The sequence below is a fragment of the Barbus barbus genome (genome assembly GCF_936440315.1).
Source record: "Barbus barbus genome assembly, chromosome: 4".
In the NCBI taxonomy this organism is placed as follows: Eukaryota; Metazoa; Chordata; class Actinopteri; order Cypriniformes; family Cyprinidae; genus Barbus; species Barbus barbus.
The window spans coordinates 26145298-26169478 of NC_136732.1; the positions used below are offsets into that span (position 1 = coordinate 26145298).

General features: G+C 36.4%; 1 protein-coding gene across 1 annotated transcript; it reads left to right on the top strand.

The window, feature by feature from the left end:
* Window positions 1-928: 928 nt before the first annotated feature.
* LOC306866178 (ral guanine nucleotide dissociation stimulator-like 1) lies at window positions 929-22378 on the top strand. Its single transcript, XM_079411255.1, has 16 exons — window positions 929-1278; window positions 5110-5384; window positions 6178-6222; window positions 6506-6675; window positions 7714-7856; window positions 7941-8147; window positions 8299-8402; window positions 9327-9411; window positions 10167-10253; window positions 11295-11327; window positions 11690-11811; window positions 12158-12250; window positions 12371-12494; window positions 13531-13818; window positions 19777-19891; window positions 20067-22378. The coding sequence occupies exons 1-16, from the start codon at window positions 1255-1257 to the stop codon at window positions 20210-20212; spliced, it is 2061 nt and encodes a 686-aa protein (XP_079267381.1). The 5' UTR covers window positions 929-1254; the 3' UTR covers window positions 20213-22378.
* Window positions 22379-24181: the final 1803 nt, after the last annotated feature.

Here is a 24181-nt window from a genome sequence, read left to right on the forward strand (position 1 = left end):
TATGATGACATAGAAGTAATATTTAAAATATAAGATTGGCTGTCAGAGCCTTCATAATATGATTGGTACACAGAGCACAAAGTGTATTTGAAACATACATTTTATTTAAATTTTGTACACATATATAAATTTGTAAGGTTATATAAAATTTATTGAACTAATATAGCATATATCCACTGAATTCACACACATATATATATATATATATATATATATATATATATATATATATATATATATATGTGTGTGTGTGTATATATTAACGTCAATGCCATAATTCTCTAAAATTATGGCATTGACAGCAACTGCATTATTAATTTTTTAAAATTTAAATTGATTTTGCGTTGAAACATTGTCATTATCTGTATACATCTTGATATATTAAATATGTAAGAAGCCTATATATACCCTGTATAGGCAATGTTAACATTGGGGGAAAATGGCACAAGTAGTGGTATAATATTTACTTTATTTATTTTATTTATTTATAAAAGTAACCTTTTCACGAATGCACGTTCAGGTCAAAAAGTTACTCTAGAAAAGCCTCACGTGAATATAAAGTTATAAATATTATTGTATACAAAAATATAATATTATTGATTAACTCCGTGTTCTCCTGAGGAGGTAGATCAGTACCAGACGGTACACCGACAAAATCTATGAAAGTAAGGTTATTATTTCATTTGACATTTTGTTCATGTAAAAAACATGATGTACATACCACAAACACAGCATTCGTGTTTCTTTTTCTTTAAAAAAAAATTATATTTAAGATGAAATTTAGCTTTAAATATATGTTTAGCTCGAATATAATGAATATAATATCAACGTAGTAGTTTGTGTCGTCGCTTCCAGTGTAAATGGTGAGATGCTTCCTTCTTTAACACCTCCCACTTTATGATGCCCTTATGAGCACAGGTGAAACGACACATTAGTGCGATCTGTCTGCCTCAAAGCAAGGGTTTTCTACCATGATGTGCGTTTTATAGGCGTTTCTGATAGTTAGAGAGAATGTATAGCAAACGTTTAATTTTATATCTATGATAATCGCTTAAGATATTCAACAAGGTTGTTTTATATGCAACTGTAAGATGTTATAAATAGCGTATTGACTTTAATATTATATGCAACCCTCAAAAAGTTTATTTTCTAGGGAAATGCTTTTATTCTCTACAAGGCAATAAGTTTGTCTTTGTTTTTTCCCGGTTTTTTTGAGGATGGGAAGGATTATATGATAAAAGCATCCTCGTAGAAATGGGAAAATGGGAGTTGACAATGGTAAGACAATGGATTATTTATTTCTGATGTCTGTTTTTGAATGACAAGTAGGCTGCTTTATAGTTGCGCGTAATGTAAGTGTGTGATGTATTGAGTTGTATGTGTTGCTGTGGCCTGAATGCTCTTTAAATAGAGTAAGAGATCTTGTTCAGAATATGTGCTGTCCCAGCACCTGACAGATATACATCAGTGCTGACAGATGAGGCCGTTCAATGTGGGTCAGAGAGAGGGGCTTGACGTTACTGTTCAACATTGTCATAAATCATAGCTCGTCGGGGCAAATTGTCACAAAAGCTATCAAAAACAAAAAAAATTCTAGTAGTGGGTTTGGGCAAATTATCCTGTATAAAGTGAATATGTAGTGCAAAACTGAATCATTTTTGTCAATATATATTTATATATGTGTGTGTGCTGATGTGGGTTTGCATAAACATAAACAAAAAATACATTAAACATATTGCAACATAAAATTACATTAAACTTATATTATGTTGCATAAAATTACATTGTATAATAAGTTTAATAATAAAAAGTTTAATTTATATAGCGCCTTTCCCAAGCTCAAGGACACATCACAATGACAAAAGCAAAATAAACAAACATTTCTTACATAGTTGGACAATAGACATTTGCCAAGTCCAGAACGTGCGACTGCAGTTTCATATACCACTGTAATAATGCAAAATCATAATCACAATCACAAAAAAAAAAAAAAAAATGTAAAAAATGTTTTAAAAATTGTTGTAATTTTATGCAATTTATTTATTGTAATTTCTATCAGTCAAAACAGTAGTTTTGTTTTCCCAATCGTCTCTTGCGTTGTATGTACAATTGTCTGTCTGTCTGTCTATTTCAATAGACCATAGTGCATTTTAAATTATTATAAAAAATTATATATAGGCCTATATATATATATATAGAGAGAGAGTGTATAATATTGAGTATATTTTTAAGAAACATTGCAATATATCTTTTTTAACTTTTGATGTGAAACCTGTTTTCCATTTTTTTTCAAGCGAATATTTAGTTCAATATCTAGAAGAATCAAGTGAATATAAGTTCAGTACAGTTGATTTATAAAAATTTGTCTGTACATTTTATTTATTTGTTTGTTTGTTTCAATAGAACATAAATGCATAGAAAAATAATTATATATATGTATATATAGAGAGAGAGAGAGTGTAATATTGAGTGTATCTTATAGAATAAACTGTATTTAAGACACATTGTTTTGACGTGAAACCTGTTTTCCATTTAGTTTCGGTCACATTTGTCTCATTGTGCTAACTAACTAATCAACACCAGCCAGCAGTTTGTGCCCAGCGTTGTGTGTCATGTGCCTCTATTTTGTCTGCTGTGAGATTTGGCCTGTAAATGTGGGCAACAGACATTAAGCCAAAGTAAATGGCCTAGTCAGCAGCACTTCCAGTTCAGCTTTTGTTGAACAGCTTATTTTGTTGAGGGGAAAATATTCTCATGTGCAAGTTCTGTGCTTTACTGACAACACACATGGCCCAGACTGTTTGTTGAGCGTCAGAAAGCAGACGTTATTCTTTTGCTGGTACTTGAATAATAGCCAGTTTCTCTCATGTCCTTCTATGTGATGGCAGACGCCCATGACCTTGTGTGATCGAGAGAAAATTTTTTTATGAATGTGTCTGCAGTAACCATATGCGGTTTAGAGGAGACATAGAGCTGAAAGAGCGCTGAGAATGGGAATGCTTTGGAAAAAGGACAAGATAAAAATGGTTTAGAAGGTTTAAAATTGCTTTTGAGAAACAGAATCCTTGTGCTTGTCATATTATGCAGCTTTAATGCTATGTTTTTAAATTTTGTAAAAAAAAATTTAATGTATAATATGTTTTGCGTCCCAAGCTGGAAATACAAGGTCCCAGGTGCATGTCCTTTGAACTGAAGTGCTGTTCCTCTTGAGCTGTGGACAGCTTCTCATTAGCTGTAGTGTTTGTTCAATGGAATAAATCAAAAGACATTTCAGTTTGTTTATTCATTAGGAAAGACTCATGTTATATTCAGATTGTGAGTTACAATAGCTGTAGTTATGAGCAAGTGCTGAGGCAGACATGCTGTTTCACTTAAAAACAAGTGTTTTAAACTTTGCTGGCCATCCCAAAACACCCTAGTCATTGCAATTATTCCTTTTTCTTGTTTTCAAGCACTTTGGATTTGAACAGTAGTCTCTTTTTTTGCTTGCCTGTGTTTTCACATCTTCAGCTCTCGTCTTGTTTATCCTTTTAACTCATCAATAATGGGCTGTAATTGATAGTTTTGAGTGTCACAGCAGCTCATAATAGTAGTTTACGGTGAGCAGATAACCCACACTCGGCAGCAGTACTGATCCCGAGGTGTGCTTGTGTGAACTTGCCCTAATGTTACATTCACATCAGCTGTTCGTCATAATGGCTCTTTGTCCTCATGTCTGTGGTTTGCAAATCCATGCTGCTTTTAGCTGACAGGCCGGTCCCCAGTGTTGTTATATAAAACAGTATATTTTGGGTAGTGTTTTTAGTTAGTAGTATTTGATTTATTATATAGCTCATCCATTTAGGTGCTATGTTATAGGTTGCATTAAGGTCTCTTGCGTAACTCAAATGTTTATAATATAATGATTTAAAAAATTTAAGAATACATTAAAGTTTAGGGTCAGTAAGACTTTTCTTTTTTTTTTTTTCGTATGAATATTTTTTATCCAGCCAGAATGCATTAAATGGATTAACATGGTAAAGACATTTATAATGTTGCAAAATATTTCTAAATGCTGTTCTTTTGTACTTTCTATTCATCTTTTAATGTAGAAAGAAATGTATCACACAAAATATTTAGCAGCACAACTGTTTTCTACATTGATAAAAAGAAATGTTTCTTGAGCAGCAAATCATATATTAGAATGATTTCTGAAGGATCATGAGACACTGAAGACTGGAGTAATGATGCTGGAAATACGGCTTTGTATCTGTCAGGACACAGGCTAGGAGACACAGAGGAGTAAGGTAACAGGTGACTTTATTAATGATAACGGAAGTGAGAGTCCAGGGGTTACGTGAGAGCAGAGTCAGGGAATGAGGGCCGGTTGACAGGCTAGCCGATGCCAGGGAAGGAATAGCAGACAAAAGGGGGAATCCAGGGAGCGGTGGAGCACAGGAGCGGTGGAGAAATGTCAGAATATCTGGGAGAAAGCACAAAGGTTAGTCGGGAGGGTCTGGTTTGGTTCCTGTAGAGAACGGTAGACCGGACGATCAGTGAGTGAGTGGAGCGTGGCTTTATGGGTGGCTTGATTGGGGATCGGTAGGTGCAGGTGAACAGAACACAGGTGATTGTGATCGTGGGTAAGTGGTGGCTGATGACTGCGGTGACTGAGGTGACTGGGACTCACTGACAGTATCGCAGGAATAAATTTATTCAAATTGAAAACACTTTAATTTTAAATTGTAGTAATGTTTCACAATATTACTATTTTTTACTGTATTTTACTTTGGTTGTTGTAACTAGGTGGTCACTATTTCTGTTATGTTTTCACCATAATTAATCACATATTTATGTCAGATATTTAATATAATCTCTAAATTATACAAATAATTCCCTCAAAAATGAAAATGCTTTAAAATGAATGCTTTAATAATAAAAAAAAAACTTCTTCCAAAACAAAAGTAAACAATGCAGATAAGTAAAAATAGAAAATTATAACATTCTTTTTTCTTTTTTTTTTTTGGTAAACTACAGTATTATTACTACAGTATTATTATTATTAGAAGTAATGTTTTTATCACTACTGTATTATTATTAGTAGTAAAGTTTTTCGTTTCTGTGCCAAAGGAACCTGTTCAGGAGTGGGGTGAGGAGCATGAAGATGGGGCGGTGTTTGGGATCACCCTGTGCAGAGAGCCAGTCCAGCAGTCGGCCGATCCCACAGAGGCTTTCGTTCAGTACCGAACATGTAAAGTACGCAGGTTAAAAGCGGCTACGCTGGACAAGCTGGTCTCTCACCTCGTGGACCCCTGCTGTCAGGAACAAGAATATGGCAGGATACTGCTGTCCACGTATCGCACCTTCACTAGATCCAACAAACTCATCGAGATGCTCCTCCAGAGGTGTGTGTTTAGATGTGTGCACATGCAAATGTGAGTTTGTGATGGCCAGCTGCATTTGCTTATCTCTAGTTTGTGAGTGTTGTTTTTTTTCCCCCTACATCATTAAGAAACATCCTCACTGACCACTTCCTTGAACTTAGTTTCCATTGGTCACCTCTGAGTGTCCATGGCTTTATATACTTATCAACCTTTCTTTATAAGGCTGAAGAAACTCTGTGTATATTAATTAAGCAGTGTTTAATTATATATTTCACATATTTGATTTAACACTTGGGTTGTAAAAGCCTCTTCATTAAATCAGCCAGACAAATGACAGAATATGACAGACTTGTCTGAACACAGCTCATACCTTGGGTGTTGGTTGAATCTTGCAATTTAAAAGCATCACTTTTAAAGTTTGAAAGATGTTAGACCAATACCATATAAACCTAATAACATTATTTGTTTGTTGCACTATTTGTTATTGCACTATTTTTATCACACTTTATTTACTTACTTGCTTACTACTTAATTTAGCTTCTCAAGTAAATGTGTCCTTTAGATATTGTTACTGGAAAACAATGCAGGTACTAATAAATACAGGTTTTAAGCAGTTCTGCATCAGTTTTTATATCATTCTTGAACATGTAAAATGTAAAGGTGTGTCTTGGTAGTTTGATTTATAGCTACTGTCTGTTTTTACACTATTTTGTCAAGACAAAACGTATTAAAATAATGAAACAAACAGTACTGGTAATGTTTATACCTAAATAGTATTTGTAAAGAACTGTACATTTAATTTTTTTCCTAATAGGGACAACCTTGCCTCTGCGTTTGACAGCATCAATTACCCTAACAGGTAAAAATATACTCTGATACAATGATTTTTGTCACCTTTAACTCTTAATGTGCAGTATACATTGATTAAACTGTCATTGTTGATTTACAATGCTGATGTTTGTATTATACACACATGTCATATAGGCTATAGCCTACAGTGTAATATAAAATACGGTATATATATCGCAGTGATATATATAACACTGTGGCTCTATAGTGCTGTCAGTTTGTACAGTTTCTGTAATACAGTTTTGAAAATACAGCTGCAATATTTGCTTTTTCTTCTTTCCTGGTTTCCTCAGCTCTTTGTGGACTGTGCTTCAGATGTGGTTGGAGGAGTACAGTGATGATTTCAGGGATGCTCCCATGCACTCGTCACTGCGTCTCATGTGCTTACAGCTGAGAGGACACCCCGCTTTCTTCCCCCTGGCCAAGCACTGTGAAACACTTCTTAAGAAATTCCAGGCTGAAGGTCATTGTTGGATAATCTATGGTCAATTATTACTTTTTTATTTGATGTGCTCGGCAGTCAGCTATTGTTATAGGCTGAAAACATTTATAAATGAACATTTATGCTGTTCTTTTGATTATTCTATTCATCAAAGTGTCATGAACAAATGTATTAGAGTTTCCATAAAAATATTAATCAGCACTGTTTTCTACATCGATAATTTTTGAGCAAATCATCATATAGACTGATTTCTGAAGGATCATGTGACACTGAAGACTACAGAAATTATGCTGAAAATTCTACTTTGATCACAGGAATTAATTACATTTTAATATAGTTATTTAAGATTGTAATAACATTTCACAATTTTCCACAATTTATTTATTTTTTGATCAAATAAATGCAGCCTTGGTAAGCATAAGAGACGTCTTTCAATAAAATACACTTTTAGTTAGTGTATAATTTTACTATATTTACTAACTAGTCCTGCAGTGTTACAAATAAATGTTTAAATTTATTTTATTTATTTTTATTTATGAATGTGTACACTTTTATTTTTATAAATGCCCAAATATTCTATAATATAATATATATATATATATATATATATTTATATATATATATTATAGTCTCTCAGTTATATAGATAGGTAATTGCTGAATTATATATTGAGAATTATCCCTTTTTTATGTTTGATGTGATCATTTAATGTTTTATTTTAAGGTGTCCATACAGAGTAAATACCTAGTTAAGTACTTAGTAGTAACCGTTGTACTTACATGAAACAAAATGTACTTACCATGTAACTAAGTTATGGAACAGCCTGTAATTACAGTTTGTAATTATGTAGATGTAATAGGCAGCTACTGTTACACCTATGTAACAGACTTGTGTGCTCCTACTAAGTACTTAATTAGGTAATTACTTTGTATTATGACACCTTAAAATAAAGTGTCACCAATGTTTGTTATTGTTATAGGCTGAAAGATACATGTAGATCTCACCGATTAGCCTCTTGAATCAGTGTAGCCATGATTTGTCTGTCTTTTGCACATCCAGATGTTGTGGCAGGTGGTCCAGTTGATCAAACAGAAGAATCAGCTTTGAACAAGGAGGCGAGAGACAATGAGTCAGATAACCTGGCAGATTTCATGCGTTTCTCTGTTATGGATGTTGCAGAACAGCTCACACGAATGGACGCTGTGAGTGCCAGTGTTTATTGTTTGCTTCTGTTTGACTCCTCACGATCATATAGACTTGTAATGTTGTTGTTCCTGATGTTGTAGGACCTGTTTACGAAGGTGGTCCCTTTCCAGTGTCTGGGCTGTGTGTGGTCTCAACGGGACAAGAAGGAGAACCTCTCACCCACTATTTGGGCCACCATCGCTCAGTTCAATGCAGTCACCAACTGGGTCATCACTTCTCTGCTTCGATCCTCGTCGTCTGTCACACAAAGAGCCAGAGTCATTGAGAAATGGGTTCGGATTGCACAGGTTTGCACTTTTTAGAGACAGCTGCAGGTTTAAATGATCTTCAGTGTTTCAAAGTCACTCTCATGCTATCCATGTGAGATTATTTGGTCTTTTTAAAGACTCTTTCAAAGATCATGTGAAAAATTGTGTTAAAGAATGACTTTTCACACAGGTGTGCAGAGAGCTGAAGAACTTCTCTTCTCTTAAGGCCATTTTGTCTGCCCTTCAGTCTAACCCCATTTACAGACTAAGGAAGACATGGGCTGCTGTCAGCAGGTATAGATACACTGCACAAATGTTATGGGCTTTTATGGTCACTATAGTCTCGTACAGTGTTGGGGAGTAACTAGTTATGTAACAGAATTATGAAGTTTAATTACAAAATAAATGTAACTACAATCTGTTACAATTACTGAGAAATAATGTGCAGTTACAGTATGAAAATGGTTCACTCACATACAGATTTAACTGATTTCTTTCCCAAACTGCATTGACTGCTCTAAAATATGAGACAGGAGTTCAGGAGTATATGACACAGAACAGGACACATGCTAATTTAGTTATGTTTTATTTCCTATTTAGGTTATATACTTTATTTTTTAAGATTAACCGTTTTTTTCCCCCAAAGCATTGTTAGATGCCAGTGTTTCCTGTCATAACTATGTAAAGATTTGATTTCAAAAACAGTTTCATAGCTATTAAACTTCTTATCTTATGATTTTAAATCTGTGTTTAACCCCAGAACGATCTCACAGTATAAAGAGCTGCTAACGTCTGATTTTGTCATGGCTGTGATTTAAATCTTGATTACAATCTTAATTCAAGTGAAGGATTTCAAAAGTCTACTGTAAGTGCTACTGTAAGGCTAACCCGGACTGCTTTAAATGTTTGAAAATGATTAACAGTTAAAAACATTTGTAAGAAATTTAGAAAAGTAGTGAAAAAGTAACCAAATCTAATCAGTTACTTTAATAAAGTAATTGAAATAGATACACTTTTTATTACATTTTAAAAAGGGTAACTTGTAATCTGTAACCTATTACATTTCCAAAGTAACATTCCCAACACTGGTCTGGTATAGATGGTTTTGTTCTCTATATAGTTTTTTTCCCAACGGCTTAGTAAAAAACCTGAGCCATTGGTGGAAAACATTATGGTTAAGCCATATTTTGTTGTAAACCTCTGATTCTGTATCTCCAGAGAGGCCATGTCTGTCTTTGAGAACCTGTGTGAAACGTTCCCAGATGAGAACTGTGCTCTGACCAGCCGAGAAATCTTTGTGGATGTAAGCTATGAACACATCAGATTTATTTTCATATCATTTATCATAGTATTTATTAATATTTTAAAGTTTTTGAAATAGCTTTCATTTTATATTTTTATTTTAATTCATTTTGTTATGTGCATTTGTCGATTTTATTAGTGTTTTTTAATGATTTTATTTATTTCAGTATTTCAGCTTAAACCTATTTATTTCAGTTAGTTCACATAAATTTTTAATCTAGTATTTATTTCAGCTTGATTTCATTTATCGAAACTAATAGATTTAGTTAACAATAGCAACGCCGGAACATTGTGCTACCTGTAGACGTTGCTGTTTTTGTCCAGGTTTTTGAAATCAGTTCAAGCGACATGTGAATTTAATTTAGTGTTCTTTTGCAATTTCAAGTGGAAGACATTTGATCTCACATTTGGAGTTATTTTCTCTCTTAATCCACTTATGATATTATGGACAGAGACACAGGTGATGTTTGTCTAAAACTGACTTCTCTGTTCGACCAGAGTTTGCTGAGATTGTCAGAGCAATGGCCTGATCTCAGAGTTGCACTATTCTTATGACCGATGAACAAAAAGCAAAGGGATCAGTTCAGACTATTTTACCTAGTATTTGTTTATGCTATGAATTTTTATAATTATTTCAGTTTACTCTAACAAAACAGATGGTAAAGATGATGACAGATGGCACACTTTTTCTGTTTAATAATCAGTGTTTTTGAGTGATGCTGTTCAGGTGATTAACAGCAGAGTGATTTCTTACAGAGCTCAGCTGGAGGGACGGTTCCATATCTGGGGACATACCTTACAGTACTGACCATGCTGGACACTGCCCTACCGGACACTGTGGAGGTGAGGCTGGAATCAGAATCATGTTTGTTTAGAAATGACTGAGTGCTTGCCTTTATTAGTGATGCTCATGCAACATATTACATTTTCATTGCTTAACAAACACCTAGCAACTCCCTAGTAACCATATCCTAGCACAGAATACCCTAAAAACACCCCAAACACCCTAGCAGCCACATAACTGGACACTAACATCAGCAGAACACCACATCAGCTACCTTGCAGCCACTTAAAAACGTCTTAATGACTATCCAGAACAGCCTTTCAACACCTTAGCAACAGCCTTGTAAGGCCCTAGCAACCCTCAAAATACCCCTAGCAGAAAATGTGCTGAAAAACACTCAGAGAACCCTAATAGCTACATTATTGTGTGCTAAAAACATACAGAACACCCTAGCAACACCATAGCAAATCCCAGCAACACCCTAGCAACACTCAGAATGCCTTCACAAGATTGAATACCCCTAGTAGAGAATGTGCTAAAAACACTACGAACACTCAAACAGTCAAATTATTGTGTGTTAAAAACATGCGGAACACCCTAGCAACTATCTTGCAACCACTTAGAAACATCCTAGTGAACATTCAGATCACTCTAGCAACAATAGCAATGCCCTAGCAACACTCAGACAACACAGAAGAAAATGTGTTAAAACCACTCAGAACATCATAGCTGCTTTAGAATATTCTCAAAAATCAAGCACACCACCCTAGCAATGCTCTAGTCTAGCGACCAGCCAGAACTCCCTAGCAACACTTTTGCAACACTCAGACTACTCTAGAAGAAAATATGCTAAAACCAATCAGAACATCATAGTAGCTGCATTACAATGTACCTATAAATATCATGCCCGAAAACCTAGCAAAGGTCTAGTGACCAATCAGAACACCCTAGCAACGGCAGAACACCAAGATATTTGCATCATTCATATTTTCTTTTGAAAATGTAAAATAGTTCTATTTATATCCATTTTTCATTTGGTTGCACATGCAGAATTTTCATTATGTATCATTTTGATTTATTTCTGTTAATACTATTAACAGGGTGGCCTCATTAATTTTGAAAAGAGGAGACGGGTGAGTACTTCTCTTTGTTTATCTTCTTAATTGTCTAATTAAATGTACCCAAAGTGAGCTGTCTTTGTCCAGATGTTGTTGTTGCTGTAGATTTGGTGTGATCTTAAAGAGCCCATTCTGAACAAATATAAAGTCCTCTGTAAAGTGGCGGTTTGACATTGGCGGCGTAGAGATAGCCTTATGTTTACAGAGCAATCTGTTCTTCTGAAGGCACACTGATATTAATCTCATGACTGATTATTTGTGCAGGGTGTGTTACGTAACAGTCATGGCTTTGTTCCTTGTATTCCTCTTTAATCTCTTGCTCTGTATATTTCTGCATTGCCTCTTCTTTCATGGGAATTACTCCCACTGTTTTGCAGGAATATGAGATTTTAAGGCAGATCCGTCAGCTGCAGACCTTGTGTTCCCAGTATGTTTTACCCCATCATCCTCAGATTGCTGCCTGGCTACGGAGTCAGAAACTGTTATCGGATCAGGAGAGGTGAGACTACAAAAATATAATATAATTTGTAATAATATAAATATAAACAAACACAAAATAAAAAACAACAGAATGAAGTTTAATCTTATATAACAGAACAAAACAGTCTTAGAAATTGTAAAATAAATCTAAATAAAATAAAATACAAATATAAAATATTTCATATATAAAAAAAATAAATAAAAAATCATAAAAAATTAAATAAAAAAAGAATAGAAATCTGACGTGTTTTACAACCTGAAGTTTTACAAATAATTTTATAACTTTAAAGAGATTGCCCCAAAATCTGTCATGCCATTACTCCTTTTCCTAGATTTTAATTGTGCTTATGTCTCACTGTCCTCAGCTATGAATTTTCCAGGCAGCTGGAGACTCCACATGACACTTCTCCATCCAACAGTGGCTGGAGTCACCGAACTCTCACCAAAAAGCTCTCATCGTGAGTGTAAATCCAACTTAAATTTTTACAAATTTTACATTTTAACTTAAGTTTGCTGCAACTGTCCTGTCAGCTGCAAGCTTTTATTAACATAATATATGGGAAATCTTGTGTTTGCAGGGTCTTGTCAGGGAACAAGGGGTCTAAAAAGAACACAGACCAGATCAGCGTGTCCTCGTCAGGATCCAGCGGCTCTGAAATTGAGGAAATATCCGCTTCTCAATCAGCATCTTTTATATCACCGGTACTTGACTGTGAACACATACACATTTACATTTATTCATTTAGACAGTTTCATTTAGTGGATTTAGACATCAGTAGGAACTTTCTCTTTTTTATTCCTAATAAAAACGAACTATCTTTACAATTATTTTAATACACCTCTTTTGATATTTAGATATGAATGAATGTTTCTTGATCAGAAAATCAGCATATTAGGATGATTTCTGAAGGATCATGCAACACTGAAGGAAGGAGTAATAATGCTGAAAATTCAGCTTTGATCATGGGAATAAATTACATTTTAAAATATATTCACATAGAGTTCTTTTCAATTGTGATAATATTCCACAATATTACAGTTATTACTGTATTTTTGAACAAGCAAATGCCTCGGTGAGCATAAGAGCCATTTTATGTTTTTAAGGTCATCGAGATATTATCACTGTTCACTTCTAAGGACTTTAACATCATTACTAAAGCTTCTGTCCTTGCTTTTAATATCCCACCGCTCGTGTTTACGTCGCTGTCATGACTCAAGCACAGCATTTAAAAAGCGTGCTTTGTGTCAGGAGTCATGCCCTCTGCACCGTATTCAGGGACAGACAGACGTCAGCACTCGAATGCTTCAAATTCTTGGAAATTTTTGTCCGCTTCCATCTTTTGAAGCTGCTGTTCAGTTTTGAAAAGTGTTAATAAAATGATGTATGCTCAACATTACATTCATGCATTTGATTATATGCATTGAAGCTACATTTTAACATGAATTGAACCCCTAACCTTGGTGTACCCAGCAGCATCCTATTTTCTATGTAGCCAGTTTCATTTGCTATCATTTTTCTCACATAATAAAACAATTTAAGCTCAAATCAACAAAACTGATGTGATTGATCATTCACTCATTATATTGACCATTCAACTCCTTACATTATCTCTGTCTCCTGGTATTTTGTTTGTATCTTATCATCAAATCTATTTGTACCAGTCCTGAACTGTTGCTTGGTGAAATGGTATGTTGTTAAAAATGTCTCTAAAATGTGACTGTCTCCTCTCATCTCTAGTCTCTTTCCAGCTGTGGTCAGAACACTGAGGCTTTTCCCTCGTCTTCCTCTCCTGATTCCTTCACCATGTCTAGTTCATCCTCCAGCTCTCAGCAGGACCTCAACCTGAGTCCATCTTCATCCTCCTCCTCTTCTTCTGCATTAGCTGACCCTCACCTGGTCTCCTCCCACAAGCGCTCGGTCTCCATGACCTCCCTGCCCTTCTACAACAGACAGGTGGACGACTCGTGCATCATCAGGGTCAGTGTGGAGTTCTGCAACAATGGCAACATGTACAAGAGCATACTGGTGAGTATGGGACAGGAAGAGTGTTTTTTTTAGGACAGCCTTTCTCATTTAATAAGTGGTAACTATAGATATTGTACAATACATGTAATAATACAAATTGTACAGCATCTATATTATACAGTGGGGGAAAAAATTATTTGAACCCCTGCTGATTTTGTACGTTTGCCCACTGACAAAGAAATTATCAGTCTATAATTTTAATGGTAGGTTTATTTGAACAGTGAGAGACAGAATAACAATAAAAAAATCCAGAAAAATGCATTTCAAAAAATGTATAAATTGATTTGTATTTTAATGAGTCAAATAAGTATTTGATCCCCTATCAATCAGCAAGAATTCTGGCTCCCAGGTGTCTTTTATACAGGTAACGAGCTGAGATTAGGAGCACTCTCTTAAAGGGAGAGTTACCTGTATAAAAGACAACCTGTCCACAGAATCAATCAATCAATCAGATTCCAAACTCTCCACCATGGCCAAGACCAAAGACCAAAGAGCTGTTGTCAGGGACAGGATTGTAGACCTACACAAGGCTGGAATGGGCTACAAGACCATCGCCAAGCAGCTTGGTGAGAATGTGACAACAGTTGGTGCGAATATTCGCAAATGGAAGAAACCCAAAATAACTGTCAATCTCCCTCGGTCTGGGGCTCCATGCAAGATCTCGTCAATGATCTCAAGGCAGCTGGGACCATAGTCACCAAGAAAACAATTGGTAACACACGACACCGTAAAGACTGAAATCCTGCAGCACCCGCAAGGTCCCCCTGCTCAAGAAAGCACATGTACAGGCCCGTCTGAAGTTTGCCAATGATTCAGAAGAGAACTGGGTGAAAGTGTTGTGGTCAGATGAGACCAAAATCCAGCTCTTTGGCACCAACTCAACTCGCCTTGTTTGGAGGAGGAGGAATGCTGCCTATGACCCTAAGAACACCATACCCACCGTCAAACATGGAGGTGGAAACATTATGCTTTGGGGGTGTTTTTCTGCTAAGGGGACAGGACAACTGCACCGCATCAAAGGGACGATGGGCAGGGCAATGTACCATCAGGGCCAGGGCATTGAAGCCAGGGCATTGAAAATGGGCCGTGGATGGGTATTCCAGCATGACAATGACCCAAAACACACGGCCAAGGCAACAAAGGAGTGGCTCAAGAAGAAGCACATTAAGGTCCTGGAGAGGCCTTGCCAGTCTCCAGACCTTAATTATTAATTGAATAATTGATTACACACACACACACACACACACACACACACACACACACACACACACACATATTTTTATAATAATAATGATGTCAATAATAATATTGATAATGATAATGTATTCTTGCACATCTAGCATCATTTTGGTTTGACAATTTTAATAGTATTTGTATATACATTCACAATTAATGAAATTTATAATTGAATTAATTAATAATGATCTTATATAATAAAAAAATAATAAGTAATTCCTGGATCTCTGATATCCGACTAGTTTGATATATAATTGTATGATTATTATTTTATTATATGTAAATATATGATAAAAATTATAAAATTAATGCAAGAATTGTCAAGTAACATTTTTATATACATCTAAAAAAAGTTAATATCGTGAAAAACTTTAAACTTATTTCAAAAAGTGAAACTTTCATATATATTTTAGATTCATTACATGTAAAGTAAGACATTTGAAAAGTTTTTTTGTTTTAATTTTGATTAGAGCTTACAGCTCATGAAAGATTTCCTAAGATCAGTCAAAAAAAGGATTTGCAAAGCAGAAAAGTTTAAGTTCTTTAAAGTATGTTCATTTATGCGCTCCTGTAGCACAAACTCCAGCATCAGTGAGGAATTAGATTAGATTAGATTAGATTCAACTTTATTGTCATTTATGCAGAGTACAAGTACAGAGCTAATGAAATGCAGTTAGCATCTAACCAGAAGTGCAAGAATATAGTGTTTTATATACATATAAGTGCAGAGTAAGTGAAGATATGATTTACAGAATGTACAGTGGAATTGCTATATACAGTATTGAGCAGAGTATATACAGAATATAAATAGGAATGCAATGTAGGGATTGTATGTACATTATGAACAGAGCAATGTGGGATTATATATACATATTATGAACAGCAGAAACGTGAGAACAGTGGTAATAAATAAATAAATACAGCTGGATGAGTGTGTGCAAGTATTGATAGAACAATGTATTCTATGCAAAATAACAGTAGTGCAATATTATAGAAATAGTTTACTGGGCTTTGTACAGTAACAACTTTAGACAGTTTATATTGTAATAACTTTGACAATGTGCAGTCTGTGCAAAATATGAATAGTGCAAATGCATGTGTGTAAAGTACTGTGACCAGTGCAGTAATAAGCAGGTGCAGGAGTTAGATTAGTGGTGTGGCGTTCAGAAGTGTCACAGCCTCGGGGAAGAAGCTCTTCCTGAGCCTACTAGTGCGAGAGCGTAGGCACCTGTAACGCCTGCCGGATGGAAGGAGGGTGAAAAGTCCGTGGTTAGGGTGAGAGGCATCCTTGATGATGTTTCTTGCCCTGCCCAGACAGCGCTTATGATAAATGTTCTCAATGGAAGTTAACTGGGTGCCGGTGATCCGTTGAGCAGTTTTCACCACCCGCTGGAGTGCTTTGCGGTCAGATGCGGAGCAATTGCTGTACCATACTGAGATGCAGTTCATGAGTATGCTCTCAATGGTACAGCGGTAGAATTCCACAAGGATCCTGGGATTCAGGTGAACTTTCTTAAGGCTCCTTAAGAAGTAAAGGCGCTGCTGTGCCTTTTTGACCAGAGTGGAGGTGTTATGGGACCAGGTGAGGTCATCAGAGATGTGGATGCCAAGGAACTTGAAACTCGACACACGCTCCACTACAGCTCCGTTGATGTAGATGGGTGTGTGTGCATGACTCCTAGTCCGCCTGAAGTCCACAATGATCTCCTTTGTCTTCTGGGTGTTTAGTTCTAGATTGTTGGAGGCACACCACACAGCCAGGTGCTGCACCTCATCCCTGTAGGCTGATTCATCGTCATCCTTGATCAGACCTACCACCGTGGTGTCATCTGCAAATTTGATTATGGTGTTGGAGCTATAAACAGGAACACAGTCATGGGTGAAGAGGGAGTACAGGAGAGGGCTCAGTACGCAGCCCTGTGGCACGCCGGTGTTCAGGGTGATGATGGAGGAGGAGAGGTTATCTAACTTAACAGACTGAGGTCTGTTAGTCAGAAAATCTAGAATCCAATTGCAGATGGGTGTGCTGATTCCAAGCTGGCTGAGCTTGGAGATCAGCTTGGAGGGGATTACAGTATTGAATGCAGAACTGAAATCTATGAACAGCATTCTCACATGTGTGTTTTGACTGTCCAGGTGGGTGAGGGCAGAGTGAAGTGCTGTTGAGATGGCGTCCTCTGTTGACCTATTGTGGCGATAGGCAAATTGGAATGGGTCCAGTGTAGCAGGGAGACAGGATTTTAAGTGGGATGCAACCAGTTTCTCAAAACACTTGGCAATGATGGGGGTGAGTGCAACAGGACGGAAGTCGTTAGGGACCGAGGCAGTGGAGTGTTTCGGTACTGGTACGATGGTGGAGGTTTTGAAGATAGTGGGGACAGTTGTTTGGGCCAGGGACAGATTGAAAATGTCCGTGAAGACCTCAGCTAGCTGCTCCGCACAGGCTTTAAGCACACGACCAGGTATTCCGTCAGGGCCAGCTGCCTTCTGTGCATTCACCTTACGCAGAGTGGAGTAGATATCTGATGTGGAGAGTATGAGAGGCAGTTCACTGGGTTGATGCTCAGCTTTGAGTGAGATCTCCTTATTATTTTGATCAAAACGAGCATAAAAGTGGTTGAGCTCGTCTGGGAGGGAGGCAGAGCTGGAGGGGGGCACAGAGTTAGGTGGTTTGTAATCTGTGATAGATTGTATGCCTTGCCACATACGCCGGGGGTCTGAAGAATTGAAGTGATCTTCAATCTTCTGTTTGTGTGTGAGTTTGGCCTGGCGGATACCCTTCCTCAGGTTGGCTCTGGCTGAGCTGTAAGCCTCCTGGTCTCCAGACCTGAAGGCTGCATCTCTTGCTTTGAGCAGGAGGCGAACCTCTCTGTTCATCCAGGGCATGAAGCGGAGCAGGAGGCGAACCTCTCTGTTCATCCAGGAATGGCATGGAAGCGATCAGCCTGTGGCTCTGCTGAGGCAATATAGGTCTGTATTGTTGGATCGACTGTTTCTCATCTTTCTCTTGAAAATATACCATAGATTCCATATGGGGTTCGGGTCAGGCATGTTGGTTGGCCAATCAAGCACAGTAATATCATGGTCAGCAAACCACTTGGAAGTGGTTTTGGCACTGTGGGCAGGTGTTAAAGTCCTGCTGGAAAAGCAAATCAGCATCTCCATAAAGCTTGTCAGCAGATGGAAGCATAACGTGCTCCAAAATCTCCTGGTAGACGGCTGCATTGACTTTGGACTTGATAAAACACAATGGACCAACACCAGCAGACGTCACGGCACCCCAAATCATCACTGACTGTGGAAACTTTACACTGGACTTCAAGCAGCTTGGATTCTGTGCCTCTCCACTCTTCCTCCAGACTCCAGACCTTGATTTCCAAATGAAATGCAAAATTTAAATTTATCTGAAAAGAGGACTTTGGACCTCAGCAACAGTCCAGTTCTTTTTCTCTTTAGCCCAGGTAAGATGCTTCTGACGATGTTTCTGGTTCAGCAGTGGCTTGGTAGCCCTTTTCCTGAAGACGTCTGAGCGTGGTGACTCTTGATGCACTGACTCCAGCTTCAGTCCACTCCTTGTTAAACTCTCCAAAGTGTTTAAATCAGCTTTGCTTGACAGTATTCTCAAGCTTGCGGTCATCCCTGTTGCTTGTGCACCTTTTCCTACCCATTTTCTTCCTTCCAGTCAACTTTGCATTTAATATGCTTTGATACAGCACTCTGTAAACAGCCACACCTTTCAGTAATGACCCTCTGTGACTTACCCTCTTTGTGGAGGGTGTCAATATTCGTCTTCTGGATCATTGCCAAGTCAGCAGTCTTCTCCATTATTGTGGTTTCAAAGAACAAGAGATACCCTGTATTTATACTGTAGAGATGGTCATTTAATGAAACACAAATATAAATATTCTAATATTTTGAGATACTGGATTTTGACTTTCATGAGCTATAAGCTCTAATCATCAAAATTAAAACAAAATAAACTTTTGAAATGTCTTACTTTACATGTTATGAATGTAAAATATATATGAAAGTTCCACTTTTTGAAATAAGTTACAAAAAAATGATGTTTTTCACGATATTCTAATTTTTTGAGATGTACCTGTATATCTAAGTATAAAAGATTGATAATATGTTTCAAACTCTGTGACCTGGTTTTGTGGAAAATAAGTTATTTTAGATTTATTTTTTTAACACCACACTATATTATGATATTATGAAGAAATTATTATGAGAGAAAAAAACAGCTCTTTTGGGTACCTTAATTGAAATAAACTGCCATAGAGATGACTATTGACACCGTTACAAATGCTGGCAAAACCAAACAGGAACTTTTCTTTTAGATACTGAGCTTAATTTGTGTACATATTAAGAAAATACATACCTAAGAAAATACATTCATGCTATTTATAGGTGAAATTTAGCACCTTCTTTATTTGTTACGTAATCATCATCATCATCATCATCAAATGCATAATCAAAAGGCTAAAAAAAAAATTGAACTATTCATGCTATTCAGTGAAGAGCTAGGAGTCATTTGTGCATAAATCCACATAATTCAAAACCTGTTCTTTGAGTAAACATTCAAATCCGCTTCTGCTGAATATCACCTACTAAAGATTATGGAATATTTCTTTTAAGTTTCTGTAAATATTTAGCAAAAACTGAATGGTTTCTTTTCTTTCTCAACTGGCTTTTATGATTTTTTCATGATTTCTTGCGCAGTTGACCAGTCAGGATAAGACAGCCCAGGTGATCCAGAGAGCTCTGCAAAAACACAACCTGGAGGATGTTAGTGAGCTGGACTTCACCCTCGTACAAGTACTGGCCCAAGGCAGAGGTACTGAAAACTGATTTAAACGAATAAAATAAGTCATTATTAAATTATAGGAAGTTCTGAAACCCACTGTATATGTTTAAATAAAATCTAAGAATGTAAGGTTAATCTTATGCTGTTTTTAAAAAATGATGTACATATGCAATGTTTATAATTCTTATGCATATTTTTGTTGTAGAATTGCATATTCCAAAAAAGGCCAACGTATATTATGCCATGTCTACATCAGCCAACTATGACTTTGTTCTACGTCGATGCCCAAAAGGCCAGCGGAAACAACTCATACGCTCTGTTTCACTGTCATCAGGACGAGCCACAAAATAACAGCAAATTCAGCTTTGATTCTGGAAGACTCATATTTAATGCAACAGTTTTTCAAAACTGTCAAGACGTGCCATTCAGACACAAATGGAGATGTCTGAGATCGAAAACAAGACATTTAAAAAAACAACAACAACTATTTCTGGCCCACATTTCACCTTGGGATTTGATGACGACTTCAATGGCATTCGCAAGCTATTTTTCTTAAGTTATGTGATGCATTTCTGTGAAACAGGATACTTAATGAGCTTTAAAGGAATAGTTCAACCAAAAAGGGACATTTTCTCAGGTCATCAAAGAAGTAAATAAGTTGCCTCTTCATCAGAACATTTGGAGAAATTTAGCATTACACCACTTGTTCACCAATGGATCCTCTGCAGTGAATGGGTGCCATCAGGATGAGAGTCCAAACAGCTGATAAAAACAACACAATAATCCACACCATTCCAGTCCATCAGCTAATTTTCTTTTTTAAACTTTAAATTTTGAACTGTTCTGGCTAAAATGCCTCTATCCATAATTCTTCACTGGAAAAGTAATCTCATCTGAATCAGGAGAGAAATATGCACAGTTCAAGCACTGTTCACAAGCAAAAAGCAGTCCAAAACATTTCTAAACACATTTCTGTGGATTTTGATGAGAGAGAACTACAGGGGATGGACTTTCAATGGAAGAAGTGTTATTTTTTGACTCGTATCTTGGCCAGAAGTGACTGTTTAAAGTTAAAATGTGTTAATGATGGATTTGTTTCTTACAAACACACAGCTATTCACTTTTCAAGATGTTAATTGATTGACTGGAGTGGTGTGGATTACTTGTGAATTATTGGGATGCTTTTAATCAGCTGTTTGGACTCTCATTCTGACGGCACCCATTCACTGCAGAGGATCCACTGGTGAGCAAGTGATGTAATGCTACATTTCTCCAAATCTGTTCTGATCAAGAAACAAACTCATCTACATCTTTGATGGCTTGAGGATGAGAAACATTTTAGAATTTTTTTATTTTTGGGTGAAGTATTACTATAAGCATGCATTTAATTGGATTGTGAACGGTTTAAATATCAGGGATAGGTGACATTATTACATTTTGATGAATAGTTTGTTTCCTTGGAAAATAAGCACTAATGAACCATGCATAATAAAACTAGGAACATGATGTAAGTAAATAGCTTCAGTGATGTTGATGTAGGACTCTTCAGTGGATAAACAAATATCACGGGTTCAGTTTCATGAACTCATAACCCAGGTTCTTTAAATTGTTTTAAGTGACAAGAGACAGATAACAAAGACTGCACCTTCTTGAATTCCTCACATTCAGTGCAGTGATAATGGGATGAAGCAAAGTTTCTCAGTGACCTTCAGCTCTCATTCTCTGACTGTCATAATGAGACAGCCAGATACATTGTACGAAAATGCAAAACTTTGAATAGAAACACGATCATACACCTAGAGGCCTAGGATGAGACTTTTAAATAGGTCTGTGTCTAAACAGACTGCCTGTGGATAACACATGATCAGTTCACAGTGTTCCTGATTACAGCATGATGATGGTGTGTGTGTGTCTGTGTGTGTGAGAGAAGAAAAGCTGCTTCAACAGGTGCAGTGGCATTTCAGAGACACACTTTCACATCCAGTCATGTGTGATTTCAATTACATGTCATTTGATGAATCCATTTTTAAAAATATCATCATTTATTATTGAATGAGGTAGTGTGGCAGCATTACTGAACATTCAGTGGATATTTTTATACTATGTTTTATGTCCTCCTTCATCAGCATCAAATTCAAGCAACTTGACTCTACACAATTAGTCTGTGCTTCCATGGACTTATACAAGCTCTTGCAGAGTAAAATTAAGAAGATAAATTATATTATCGCTCAAATACATTTTAATGTAGATATGTTAGTAAAACAATATTTCTTAACAATAACAATAAGTCTTTTTAGTTTTATTTTATATTTTGTTTTTATTTTATTTTCATTTTTTTTTTCACTGAGTGTATTCTGAACCCTGCAACATTTCACTGAAGGATTTGTGCATTTGTGTCTGAAAAACATTGCGTCACTTTCTTTTGAGATTCTGTCATCTCTCGATGTAAAACACAGAAATTAAACGGTTGCCCATCCACATACTGCAATAAACACAATCTACACGCTGAGCTGAGATGAAAGATGGTTGTGCACAGATTTATGTGGATTTGCTGTGATGTAAAAAGAGGCAATCATAGCACTGAAATGAGTTAGTATAAAATGCTTTCAATGGCTGATTATGCTAAACAGTCTCTGCCATTATTGCAAGATGCATCCAAAGTCACAACTGCATAATGTGCTAGGCACCTAAACATTCTTATATTGAACCATGATTAGCAAATCTTAAAGCAGTTTTGTATCCAGTTTTAGATTTTGAAGACCTGACCACAGCATGGAGATATCAGTGATTTCAGCAGATCATATGTGGAGAAATTAATGAAGAAATCTGAACTAAAAGATTCATGAAAAGGCTTTTGATTCTGATTCTGTGGAAATGGAACAATCTTTGGTCTATAAGTGGAAACCAAGATAATCTAATGTACAATACTGAGCCAAAAGCAAAGGATTTGTGTGTCTGGCAAATCCGTTTCCTCCGTCTCCACTATCCAACGGACCTGTGCAAGCTGTTTTGGGGTTGCGGATTGGCTATTGTGAAAGCACAATATCATCACGATTTAAATCCTAAATATCAAACATGTTTGATATGATCGGGGTGGTCCCGATTTGTGTGTGAGCAGATCGGGAGGTGCAAGGTTCGATCTGTGAAGGCCTCACATTAACAGATAATCTGCACCGATCATCGGGACCAATCGAGGTGCACGACAAGATTTTTGCTCTGATTCTCGGGAGGGGGAAATCGGGGCTAAATCAGGCTAAAAATCCTGTAGTGTGAGCCAGGCATTAGCCCCTACTAGATCCAAAAAGCATCTTTGTAAATTGATGGCCACTTATAGGCCTATATTATATGATGTTATTAGTAGATGAAAGTGACTTTTCGGTGACTCCATTTGTTTTTGTTTTTTTCAAATAAAAGTATAGAATAATATAGCTTTCTATTTTCAATTCAAAATTGTTCACCCGAGGGCCTTGGTAAATCAAAATTATGATAAAAGTCATAAGTATGAGACATTATGAGTCTAAATTCTGTAACTTATGTCAATTAGGATTATGAGATATATTATAAGTAATTTGAGCATGAATTGTCAAATTTATAATTGACTTTTTAGAAATTATGACTTTAAAATTCATAATTACGACTTTGTCATAGTTTTACCTTTTTTTGTAAAATAAATCGAATTTTCATCTCATAATATTGTGACATATCTCATAATTTCGATTTGTATGATAAATCGTTGCTTTTAATGTCCAAAAAATGTATGCGAATCAATAACATTTACACAAAAGTGGTAGGCAGTAGTTCAATAAGCGTTTAATGATCAGTTTAATGCCCGTTTGAACGTGTTTCGACGCTGTTTTCTACAATGATTCAGTGAAAAGAGACTCATATACTGCAGCAATAAATGTGGTTTACTAGTCGTTTATTGAAAGCGTGTTAAAATCACCGCAAGCACATCGTGGTTGTAAACTTTAGCCACTAGCCATTTTAGCCAGTTGTGGCTATAAAAGTGAATGATGGACACAGCTAGGGCAGACATCATGGTTAAAGTGCCAAAAATTGATGCAAGTAGTAAAATAAATAGTGATTGGTTACAAATTTAGCTGTTTATTAATGAAGAGTGAAACTTTTATTTGCTCTAATGCTGTCAGGTCAAGTAAAGTCAGTGGTGGAGGATGAAAACAGGGCAGGATTGACGGCGGAGGTGAGTGAAATGGATGCACATCGTATTTGATGTTTTCAGTCTCGTCTGCATGTAATCACGTATAGTCTTAAAAGGAATATCTAGATTTCATTCAATATTTAACAGCCTCTACTTGACAT

What these genes read in the sequence shown, in the direction of transcription:
- LOC306866178 (XM_079411255.1), top strand. Translation starts at nt 1,255, where the DNA reads ATGGGAAAATGGGAGTTGACAATG. An exon ending in GAAAATGGGAGTTGACAATG is followed by an intron (nt 1,279 to 5,109) that starts GTAAGACAATGG and finishes TCTGTGCCAAAG; the next exon opens with GAACCTGTTCAGGAGTGGGG. An exon ending in TAAGAAATTCCAGGCTGAAG is followed by an intron (nt 6,676 to 7,713) that starts GTCATTGTTGGA and finishes TTGCACATCCAG; the next exon opens with ATGTTGTGGCAGGTGGTCCA.